Raw genomic sequence first — 12,727 nt, 5'->3', positions numbered from 1 at the left:
AACTGGGACAGAATTTGGTGCCCTGACCGGGACTAGAACTCTGTGTGCCGGCACCGCAAGGCGGAGGATTAGCCTATTGAGCCGCAGCGCTGTCCCGATTAGTGAATTCTAATAGCCTATTTAAGCATTTTATTGGGGACAGCATTGTAGCACAACAGGACATGGACACCAGTTTGAGTCACGGCTGTTCTACTTCTGATCCAATTCCCTGTTAATGCACCAAAGCATCAGAAGATCCCCAAATACTTGGTCCTCTGCCACCCATTGTAGGAGATCCAGATGCATTTCCAGACTCCTAGCTTTGGCCTAGCACAGGCCTGTGCATTTGCAGCCATTGGGGGAGTAAACCAGCAGCCAGAATATCTCTTTCTCTCTGTAAATTACCCTTTCAAGCAAATAAACAAGCCTTTTTAAAAAATAAAGCATTTGATTACTTTATGTTTTAAAAGAATTACTGCCTGTGTATATGAGGCATTTTGTTAAAATACTCTCAAGATTTATTTTGATAAGGTACTCTAAGATAGCAAACATGGACATGATTACTATAATGAAGTAAGTTTATACTCACAGGCCCTAAAACCAGGAGGCACAGCACACAGGGCCATATGAGAAGGACCAAGGTCAGCTGGGAGGAGAAGTGAAGAGGGCAGAGCATGGTTGCATGCCTTTATTGAGGTTCTCAAAAGAAGGAATGGGTAAGGCAAGGTAGACACACTGAGTGACTTTAGGATTAGCTGGTTTGAATAACTTCAGTGGGCTTTGGGCTATAGAGAGGGTCCAGAGTTGTCTGATATCTGACCCTGTGGTAATTTAGGGCAGAGAGAATATGGCTGGGAATCTGAGAGCTGGATAAAGGATAGAACTGCATATGTGGGTTCTGGGTTGGTTGGTTTGTATGTCAAAGATGTCCTCATAGTCGAGTTTTCTCAAATCTCTAACAATGAGCTAGCACTAGGAAGGGCTGTCTCTTTGGTGTCTAGGCTCCAAATGTCAGAGCATCAATAATACAGAAAATAAGAAAACCTAATCAATACGGGTACTATCACATTTTGATAAAATGTCTCCTCTTATGTGCAAGGTCCTTCCCAGAGCCAGCCCCTATGCATTTTAAAATATTAATAAAGCCTTATTTTTCTTACAGAATATTTTTGAAAAACTTTTCCATTATCTCATGAGAAAGTTATAATTACAATGATTAGATCCTTAGAACATACTATTTGGTAGACATGTCCTGACGTATGACTATCTGTATATTATAGCTGAATAAAACTAAGGCAGAACTGGAAATAGAATCCAAGATTCTTGTTTCTAAGTCTAAAGTACATTCTATTATTTGTGATATCATTTATAGTTGAACAACGTGTTTAGTAACCTAAGAATTTAATTCTCAAAGAAATAAGCTTAATCAGGTTATGCAAGAGAAAGATTCCATAAACTAAGCCGAAGTCTTCTCTTCCCTGTGGGAATGTTTGGTACAGGTTAGCTCCTATGAAGTTTCTTTGGGAATATAGGATATAAAAAAATAACAGAATTTCCTGCAGAGAATAAGGCAATAAAGTATAATTTCTGAACTCATTTCAAATAGATTTTGATCACCAAGCTTTCTGCAGTGGTGAAATTTAGTGTTCAATTCAAAGGAGGCTATTCCTACTTGACTTGGTTTCTACACACACATCCCTGGAAAATAATATGAGGATAACTCAAAAAAGTTCACGGGAAATGGAATTAAAAGATAATCTTAGAGTAGTCTTTAGCCTAGTGGTTATGACACATTCCATGTCAGAGTGCCTGGGTTCAATTCCTGGCCCTGGCTCTCTGACTACAGCTTCCTTCTAGCACAGACCCTGGGAAGTGGCGGTGATGGCTGAAGTTACTGAACACTTGCCACTTGCCTGGGAGACTGAGAATGGGTTCCCAGCTCCAGGTTTTAGCTGGATCAATCCCAGCCATTGAGGGCATTTGGAGAGTGAACCAGTGGTTGGAAGTACACTCATTCTTTGTCTCCCCCCACCTTTCTGTCCTTCCCTCCCTCCTGCCATTCCTCCCTTCATCTCAAATAAATAAATGTTTTTAAAAGAAGAACTTATTTTGGTGCAAAAATATTTTGAATCCATGTATAGATTTTTTTAAATATGCATTTTTCACAAACGTTTTTAAGTACCCTCATATACACATTTCACTCTCCAAAGGCACTTGCCACTTTTTGTTGCCCTGTTGTATACCAGGGATTTGACTACTGGGAAGTGCTGCACCAGGGTTACCCTTGTCCTCTTGGCCTCCATGTGGATTTAGTCAATAAATGGTACTGGAAGAAGATGGAGGACGTGAGGAGGATAAGGTGCCCCTGGCTCCTTCTCCAGATCCTATTTTGCCCCTGGCTGAGTTCCTATCCCCAGGCCACAGCTCCAGCCTGGTGCCCCCTCCTCTCCCACAGCTGTAGCTCTCTCTCAGAGTCCAATGATTGTGTCCCCCTCCAGATGTACAGGTGGTAGATAGTTCAGGAGTTGGGAAAATGAGAAATAAAATTTATCAATAACATATAAAACCACTGCTCAGTTGAAACCAACCAATTAATAAGAAACCTTTGGAATTATAGTAAATGCATATTTGTATGTCAAGATGTTGTTTTTACTATTTTGATCCTTAAAATAAATTTAGCCTCAATGCTCATAGATGATGAGGAACCAAGGCTTCTAAAATATTAGAAAACACTCTACTCTTTTAAGATAACAATGTCTTCTTTATTATTCAAATCCAACTACCCAAAACAATGTGGTTATACTGCAAAATATTACCCTTAAAATATGTGTCTATGGTAGCAAGTGGTGTACCTTCAGGACCTTGTTGACTGTCCTATAAAACAACTCAAAGCTATTTCAGAGGAAAGCTTCATAGGACTCCTCAATACTATATTAAACATAAAACACTAGCTTCCAAAAAGAAAAAAAAAAAAAAACAGCCTTGTAAATAAACAGGTGACCCAAACCTCAAGAACCAAAACAAACTGGTCAGATTAGTAAACATTTAGCTTATGGGTTGGGGAAAAATTAAGTTAACCTTGGATTACCTCTCTGTGATTCTGTAGGAACTGTACTTTTCTGTAATCCACCTTCATGTACAAAGCAGCAAATACAGTTTGTCATTGTGTTTATCATGGTCATGTGTCTGTCAGGAAGAGGGGATGAAACAGCATATGTTTCCTGCTTCAAGCACAAAATCAATTCTGGTTCTGGGCTGCTGAACTTGTTCATGGACTTAAGGGAACATTTAAAACACTAAGTGTACAAACCTTAAATAAGATGTCACCAAACTATTTTATAATCATAGTGTTGGATCAAGATATGTCTTTTTAAGCAAATCTCAGCGACTCAGTCACAGGACCTGTCGCTCCCCCTCTTCGTGGAGGAACACACTAAACCCTGAGCTGTTCTTTTGTCTGCTCGGCCCTTCCCGGGTTTGCTGCTGGTTCTTCCCGGGTTGGCTACCAACCCTTCCACCTCCGTGGAAGGGCGGTGCCCCCTGCCACTTTCCCCACTTCCACGGGGGAGCGGCACACCGCCGGCCAGCTCTCTCAGGGGCTGCTCGGATGTTCCTCTTAGACGTTCCTGGTGCATGTTGTCTCTCTCCTCCTTTATAGTCCTCTTCCACCAATCCGAACTCTGCTACCCACACGCCGAGTACGCTGCTCTCCTCCAATCAGGAGCAGGATCAGCTCCTGCAGCTTGTCAAGTTGGTGAGAGGCAGCTGTGTAAAGCTGTTTACTCCTCTCCCAGCGCCATATTGTGGGAGAGCAGATGCATACAATAAGTCTTAATTCCAGTAACTTAGTCTAGTCCGAGTTGCTCCCCACAAGGACCAACTGTAACCCATGTCCTGTCTTGCTCATCAGGGGCTGTAGCACTAGAAATTAACTCCCTCTGTTGTTATCTCAACAGAGATTATTCTAATGTGAAATTCAATGAAAATGAATAATTAAATATCATTATTCATAGTGTTAGTTTATATATGATAAGTATATATTTTGGTATAACACAACATATTCTTAATGCATAATTTTTTGCTTTGTTTTCTATCTCCTCTCAAGGACAGCAATCAGTTTTCCTTCTTAGATCACGAGAAGGCAGAGCAAGAGTTGAATGAGTAAAGTCAAAGACAGAGTAATCCTGGTGGAGAGGATGCAAAGCACATCCAGGCATTGAAAGTGGCACATAATTTAATTAGGATGCAGCTGAGGCCACACTGAAAGGCTGTAGCAGAAACTAAACTACAATGAAATTGAATTTCTCCACCTTAGACTCAATATGTTTCATAATCAGGACCAGATTCATGAGTTTGTGACCAGTATAGCTGCACAGGTCTTCCCTCTGTGTGAGGTTTAACACTGGGCTATGTGAAAATCTTAATTTTATTTGAATATATGCTTTGTATGTGCAGTTCAATGGGGCAATGGTGTATGAAACTGGAGATGGACTTCTGGTTCACACACAGGTTACATTCTCACTGCCTGTCCTGCACTGGTTCTTGGCCACCTGATCCCTGCTCCTGCTGTTCTAGACTTTGTCCAGACTTTCTGCCCCCAAAAGCAGCAAGTAGGTCACATCAGTCAGGGGAGAGGCCCACACTCCATGGCAATCCTAGATGGGGTCTAGCAGGGAACATGGAGAGTCAGGTGCATGCCCCATATCAACTCAGAGATGAGCAAGGCTGTGTTTGTCCCAGCCCAGAGTTGGAAGCACCATGGCACACCCAGTAGGCAACTCAGTGGGGAGTTCTGGTCCACCCCCAAAATTGATACTGAGTACTTTGCAATCCTCTAGGATTTCCTATAAGGAAGCTGCTGAAAGTTGGGGGACAGAATCCTGGGAAGTGGAAATTGACTTCCGCACTCCCATCTTTGGCCCCACTTTATCATATTTTGTACTGGGCTCTACCAATTATGTAGGTGGCCCTACTTGGAATCTTTCCACATAACACTGCTTCTCTCCTTGTTTTTTTGTTTTGTTTTGTTTTTGTTGTTGTTGTTTTTGTTTTTGACAGGCAGAGTGGACAGTGAGAGAGAGAGAGAAAAGTCTTCTTTTCCATTGGTTCACCCCACAATGGCCGCTGCGGCCAGCGCGCTGCAGCCAGTGCACCACGCTGATCCGATGGCAGGAGCCAGGTGCTTATCCTGGTCTCTCATGGGGTGCAGGGCCCAAGCACTTGGGCCATCCTCCACTGCACTCTCTGGCCACAGCAGAGAGCTGGCCTGGAAGAGGGGCAACTGGGACAGAATCCGGTGCCCCGACCAGAACTAGAACCCAGTGTGCTGGTGCCGCAAGGTGGAGGATTAAGTATTGAGCCGTGGCGCCAGCCCTCTCCCTGTTTTTGATACCCTTCTTTATATCTTTATCTTTATATATATTATACATAATATATATATTATTTCTTTATATCTTTAAATATATTAAAGTCATCACTGACCTTCCTCACTCCTAGTCCAAATCCACACCTGCAGGACATCCCCCATGTGTTTCCTGTTGCCCATTCTCACTGATCCTGCTTTAGTTCAGTTGTCCACCATGCCTTCACCAGACTATCATTATTTACTCCTAGTGATTTTCACAGTTCTAAGACTCTCCCTGTTCAATTCATTCAGTCATTGCCACCAGGTTATCCAAAACACCATTTTATCATGTTAAGTTGTTTAGAAGTGTTCCTGTGGCTTATTGCTAGTGAAATTCTAACTCTAACCAGGCATTTAAGATCCTTCCTTCTTTGGCCCTCACCTGACTTTTGCATATTTTTTTGTATGCTTTAACCAAATAAAAACGCACATTTTGTACTTGCCTATCACTGTGGCTCTGCAGAAGCCATTTTTCTGTACCTAGATCACTTCCCCTACACCATGACCATCTTCACCTGGGAAATCTAACCGTGTTTCTAGTTTGGTATCTCCTCCATTAAGTCTTTATATAATTATGTAATTTACTTTTTGTAACTTATGAAATACAGCTTGGTATGAGTTTGTGTACAGTACATGGGCCTGTCCTATAGTCACTTGAGGCACAAGAAGTATGTCCTCTAACCTTTGTACAACTACAGGCTCTCTACCCAGGGCCTTTGGTATATGGACTTTCAATGTCTGTTTGTTAGAACTAATGAATAAATGGATCTGTTGTGTAAACAGATCAGATCTTCTGAAAGCCTGGCACACCTGCAACCTTTCTGCGTCATCCCCTTTCCTCTTCTCACTCCTAACAAAACATCCTGCTGCTTTTCAGGCCCAAACCCATCAAACACCTGTGTCATCATTAACAACACTAACATCAAATTCATCACTTTTTATTAATGTTTAAAGTGCTATATTCTGAATGCTTAGAATAATCTCAAAGAGAACACCTGTTACTTAAGTGCTCTTAGTTTCAACCTCTTTAGGGCAATTTTTTCATTACTATATTAAAGAAAACTGTTTAATAACTTATAACTGTCAGGGGAAAAAAGATAAATTGCAGGCACTATGATCCACAGTGGATACCCAAAATGAATGTTTTTTTTCCACTTGGAATTCTTTCTTCCTAATTTCAAGCCTTATTTTTTAGTAATAATTGAGGAAAGTGATACAAAATAATAAAATTAATTTATGAGTTTTTGCTGCCAAAATGTCTATCTAACTTTAATATTTTATTAAATATTCTACCCTTGATGGCTAGCATCGTGGCACAGCAGTTTAAGACACAATTTGTTATGTTGGCATCCCATATGGTATCCCATGTCAGAGTGCCAATTCCAGTCCTGGCTGTTGTACCTCCAATCTGCTAATGCACCTTGGAAGACAGAAGATGATCCAAGTATTTGGGTCTCTGTCACCTGAATGGGAGAGCCAGATGGACTTTCTGGCTCCTGGCTTTGGCCATTTGTGGAGTAAACCAGCAGATGAAATCTATCTCTTGCGCACTCTCTCTCTCTCTCTCTCTCGCTCTCTCTCTCTCTCTCCAGCCCTCCCTCTACTGCCTTTCAAATAATTAAAGGAAAAAGTCACCTGTTATCAAAATGGCATGGTGACTCCATTGCCTTTCTCTTGCCCATGTTATGAACCCCTAAGGATTAGGAGCGTTAATCTAATCATTGAGTGATTGGGTTCAGGGACTCTGTGATAGGGACTGTATCTCATAGAACCAAGTACACTAGCTGCATCTAAGCAGGAAACTCTATGGAACTACAGTAATTAATAAACAATCAGGAAGGATGGTTGTATATGTATAAACTTCAAGATGTTTACATACATAAGGAGAATAAAAACAACATCATGGTAAAAGAACATGGATTTGGCAGCCTGTCATTAAAAGAAATCTGTAACAATAGGAATATAAAAAGATGAGGTAACAGTAGAACTGAAAAAAATCATTCAAAGTTATTGCAATTCAATAAAAAAAACTTACCAGAGTTACTAGGAGGAACAGAGTGTAGAACTTTTTATAGGCTGGGATATATTCAGATGTTAACCACATTTAGGGGAGTTTTAAGAGAGAATGGAGGGCCGGCGCCGCGGCTCACTAGGCTAATCCTCCGCCTAGCGGCGCCGGCACACCGGGTTCTAGTCCCGGTCGGGGCGCCGGATTCTGTCCCGGCTGCCCCTCTTCCAGGCCAGCCCTCTGCTGTGGCCAGGGAGTGCAGTGGAGGATGGCCCAGGTGCTTGGGCCCTGCACCCCATGGGAGACCAGGAAAAGCACCTGGCTCCTGGCTCCTGCCATCGGATCAGCGCGGTGCGCCGGCCGCAGCGCGCCGGCCGCGGCGGCCATTGGAGGGTGAACCAACGGCAAAAGGAAGACCTTTCTCTCTGTCTCTCTCTCTCTCACTGTCCATTCTGCCTGTCAAAAAAAAAATAAAAAAAAATAAAAAAAAAAAAAAGAGAGAATGGAGGCCGGCGCCGTGGCTCACTAGGCTAATCCTCCACCTTGCAGCGCCAGCACACTGGGTTCTAGTTCCGGTCGGGGCGCCGGATTCTGTCCCGGTTGCCCCTCTTCCAGGCCAGCTCTCTGCTGTGGCCAGGGACTGCAGTGGAGGATGGCCCAAGTCCTTGGGCCCTGCACCCCATGGGAGACCAGGATAAGCACCTGGCTCCTGCCATCGGATCAGCACGGTGTGCCGGCTGCAGCGCACTGGCCGCGGCGGCCATTGAAGGGTGAACCAACGGCAAAGGAAGACCTTTCTCTCTGTCTCTCTCTCTTACTGTCCACTCTGCCTGTCAAAAAAAAGAGAGAGAGAGAGAGAGAGAATGGAAGAATAGATATTTCTACATTCTGTGAATGTAAAGCCGGTCCTAAAATACTTAATCTAAGGGCAGAACATTAGGTTAGGAAATATTAGACTGGTCAAATTGTGCTGAGTGTCCATTTGAGTCCTAGATACAGGAAAAAAAAAATTGAAAAAGAGATAAAGACTACTTGCAAACCAGATATCATCTTTTTATCATAAACTGTTACCATTTCCTGTGTAACTGCAATGTTCCATGTCCTATTTTAGTCCCTCCTTTTATTTTCATGATAATAATCTTTGCCAAGTAGGCATTATTATTCCCATTTTGCAGACGAGGAAATTGAGATGCAGAGATTATGAAATTCTCCCAAGATCACACTAATGGTAACTGTAGTGCACTGTAATAAAGGGGGAAACGTAGTTTTTGTCAAAGAGGGAAAATGCATAAGAAAAACACACAGTTTACAGAATACATAGTAGAAACCCATTGGAGAAAGCAAAAATAAACTTCCTAAACATTTAGAAATGAAAGCAAGTTGAACCAAGACCTCAGATTCCCAAGCCATATAGCATCCTTCCCCTACTTGCCTTCTGCCAGCAGCACAGTCTTATTTACAGCCATCATTGCTACCCTGAGCAAAACAGGAAAAGAAAACCTCTTTTCTCAACAGCAGTTTCCAACTATAAAAAGAGAACTTTGCTCTACTCCTTCTGCAAAGTAAGGATAGAACCCACAAGAAGCAGCAGCTGCTGAAAACCTGATTTTCCATGCCCATGATACAACTATAGCCACAATTCTAAGCAGCAGAGAGACAAATTAACTGCTGAGGAGGCCAAGAATTATGCTCTAGAAGAAATGGCAGTGTATGAACAGTATTAAATAAAAGTCAGGAACTGGGAGAGAACAGTAAGAAATCAAAGTTTTAGAAATGGGAAAAAATCAATTGGGGAGGAGTACAAAAAGTAAAGGCAATAAATTGAAAAGCCTGCAATACTGATACTTAATAGCAAGTATCATCCAACTGGGAAAGGACTTTCTTATCCCAAGCACAAGATAAGAATGTGGCAATAACAGGAAAGGAAATAGTTTGTGATTTTTTTTTCACCAATTTTTTACAGATTCTGCAACTTATCAATGAATAAATGGTTTTATTTTTTCCATAGCTTTCTAACATTGTAGAGAAATAAACACTTGTTGAAAATCTTCAATTAGTTGCTTGACCTAAACCTATCAAGTTCCTTAAGAAAGATGTAATGAATTATGTGCTTGATCAGAAAGAAAAGTTTAGTTAAAATGCTCATTCTGCAGGCAGATATTAATATTAGAGAGTAGTGTTGACAGGCATCTGACAAAAATTTGAAATGTGCTTTTAGTGAAAGTTAGTCAATGTTCTGTATAAAGCTGCCAACTTTCAGATGAAATAGAGAAAAGTTTGCATTTAGTGCCCTTCCCATCACTTCTGCTATTCTGATGAACAGCAGCCGAACTCTGAAGAAACGTGTAGCTCTGTGAGACAACTAGATGTATTCATCCAATGGCTGCAAAATGTTCACCACCAAAGACAAGAAATTTCATTTACAAAAAATTGAGAAGTATCAGAGAAGGTAACATCCAGTGTTATCATGCTCAATGAAGATACTGAAGAAATAAGAACCGACTGGCTTTCAGTTCCAGCACCTAATATCAAGTTCAAGTCACTGTGAAATTGGAAGGTTCAGAAAAAACAGATAACAACATGTTGGGTTTCCCTTTCCACTTGCATGTTTACCCTGCTGATGGCCCTTGGAGCTGCTATGAAATGAACAATAATTTTTGTTTGTTTTAGTTTGTTTTACAAACTAAAAATCTGCTTTCTCAGTCCTGTCAAAGGCTGACTACTGATAATGCTACATTCAAACCTAAAGACAACTAGCCCCTGTAGTCTCTATACTCAACAAAAACAGTTAAAACAGATGCTGAGAAGGCAAAGATGGTCAGAGGGACCATTATTTTATTCCCCATTTTCCTCTTTTCTTCCTCTTCTTTTCTACCTTGGAACTCATGCAAACTCAAGCTATAGCAGGGAATAGGAAAGTAGTTAGGCATTCCATGTCCCTTTCCAACCTTAAATTAGAGACTGAAAATGCATTATGATCCCCAAATGCTATCACCAACACCAAAATACCCATTTCCTTCAGACTAACACTGAAATTCTGAAATAGACATCTCCCCCTTCTCCACCAACAAGTCCCAAATGCATTCTAAACCCATACACTGATATTCTTAAGGATAAAGTATCTTGACAGACACATATGGTATTATTGAGTGACATATGAATTTCCCATAAGCCACTATGTGTTAGGAAACGCCATTTCATCAAAGATGAGTCAGTAATGTTCTAACTAGTCTAAATTCAAGAAGGTATTTAAATAACACGACTGTAAAACTAATTTAATCTAATCTAGTCTAAACTAATGTGCTTCTGGTTGCCAAAGGGTAACTCAACATTTGGTTCCCAAGCCAGTGGGGCTCAGGGAGGAGAGGACAATGCAAAGTCCTACCTGGTAGGCATCGGGAATGTTGACCGTTTCTCCATGCTCCCCGACATAGCCAATGATGCCTTTGCCCCAGGGGACCTGCACCTCATTTGAGTTCTCTGTGCTGCTACAGGGCAGCAGTGGAGTTCCTGCATGCACATCAAAGAATTTGGAGACTAGGCTCTTCTTGCCAGCAGCTGCCCCTTCCACCAGGAAGAGAGAGCAACGGTCCGCGTCCACCATGAGGCAGACAAAGATGAGGATCTTGTAGCTTAGGCTGGTAAGGTCAAGGTCATTGGAGATGTCCTTGACCAGTTCCAGGAAGAACTGACGCTCATTATGCTTTTTGAGATGGCACTTGTAGTCGATGGCTGTTGGGGGGTACTGAGGCAGATTCACCCTTGATTCCAGGAGGGCACTGAGAATGTGGGCTGTGGTGGGAGGCAGAGAGCTGGCCTTCCGGAGTAGTGCCCTCCGCCGGACACTGCTCAGGGGTTCCTGGGCCCGGGAGGTCACCTGCTCATCGTAGGTCCTGTTCACATGGATGGCCTTGGAACGGGCAAAACTCTTCCTTAGCTCTTTCTGAGAAGCTCTCCGCTGCAGGCTCCCATCGACTCGGCTGCCACTGGCCCAGCTCGGACTCAGGGGAACCCCACCACCGTCCCCACCACCAGAAGTGGGCTGGCTGCTGGCAGAGCCACAGGGTCCAGGGCCACCACCAACACCGCTGCCATCCCTGCCACCACCGTGAACTGTGCTGCTGGTGCCTGCTGGAGCTGGCCTTGGGCCTAATGCCTCCTGACACTGACTGTGCCTCTGCAGCCACTTCTCCACCATCTCCTGCTTCCCCTTCCGCATCAAATAATCTTCAAACAACTCTGGGTGCCTGTCCAGGAAAGTTTCCACCTCCCCAAAGTCCAGGTGGGCCGCTGTCATGGTGCCAGGCACAGTCTTCCTTGTGTCTCTACACTTGGACCAAAGGCCTCTAGCTGTCCTTGCACATGTTTTCCCCACCAATATTCCCTGCGCCGTGCCACCTCCCCTGCCAGCCGGCGAATACTGCGAGTAGCGGAATCTCAGCTGAGTGCTGTCCCTTCCTTCTCTGCCTCAGAGTGGCTGGCACCACCCCACCCGGTCCTGCTTCTCCGGCTCCGCACAGGTGCCCAGCACCGAGCCGCTGCCGCCCACCGCTCCTGCTCCGGAAGCCTGGAGCGATCGCTGCTCTAAGCCGCCGCCGCTGCCGCCGCCTCTGCTGCCGCTGCTGTCACCGGATGAGTGGACCACTGTGCTGGGAGGTAAGGCAGGACACGCCCCTGAGTGAGGCAGGGAGTCTGGAGGGCGGAGAGGGGGAGGAGGCAGCCGCAGACGCTGGGCCAGCCAGAGTCCACGGCCCGGGACGTCAGAGGGGTTCCTGGAAGTCTCTGGACCTCCGGGATGGACGCCTGGGAACACCGCTGACTCCCGATTGGAACGCGATGAGAAGGGGAGCGCACCTTGTTCCTTCTCCTCCTTCTTCCCTTACCTCCCCAGCCCTCTCAATTCCCCGCCCCTTAATCCTTCCCTCCTTCCAGGAGGGCCCTGGGAAGCCTAGTGGGAGCCCTAATACGAAGAACTGTTGACGTTTGGCTGGGATCAAAACACAGAAGCGGACTCCGAGGAAACGCGGATGCTCAAGAGACGGGCAGGATTATTTTCCTGGGATGTGACTGTGGAGTACTGGTTCCTGAGATTCCTGGCACTGCCCACTAGCACTGCCCAGGACCTGTGAGTGTTCAGTAAATATGAATAGAACTGCATTTCCCTGAAATTGGTAACTGAAGTTCCCAAGGTGAGCAATTCCTGACTTTCACCAAATTCATGGACCCATTTGGGGTGGGGGGTAGAGTAGTGCATGTGGAGGAAAGGTATAAAATAAAACACTGGGACATGGATTCAGGACACCCTACTGGCAACAGCTTGCAGCAAAGTGGACTCT

The 12,727-nt window shown here is 44.1% G+C and overlaps 1 protein-coding gene across 1 annotated transcript in view; it reads right to left on the bottom strand.

The window, feature by feature from the left end:
* PDE11A (phosphodiesterase 11A) overlaps window positions 1-12,388 on the bottom strand; it is a 451,047-nt gene extending 438,659 nt beyond the window's left edge. The window contains exon 1 of the mRNA XM_051849397.3: window positions 10,777-12,388. Coding sequence (XP_051705357.2) covers window positions 10,777-11,688 — 912 coding nt within the window. The 5' untranslated portion in view covers window positions 11,689-12,388. The remainder of the gene's footprint in view (window positions 1-10,776) is intronic.
* Window positions 12,389-12,727: the final 339 nt, after the last annotated feature.

The sequence above is a fragment of the Oryctolagus cuniculus genome, chromosome 3 (assembly GCF_051225735.1).
Source record: "Oryctolagus cuniculus isolate XC-2025 breed Fujian yellow rabbit chromosome 3, ASM5122573v1, whole genome shotgun sequence".
In the NCBI taxonomy this organism is placed as follows: Eukaryota; Metazoa; Chordata; class Mammalia; order Lagomorpha; family Leporidae; genus Oryctolagus; species Oryctolagus cuniculus.
This window is presented reverse-complemented; position numbering and strand designations above follow the sequence as displayed.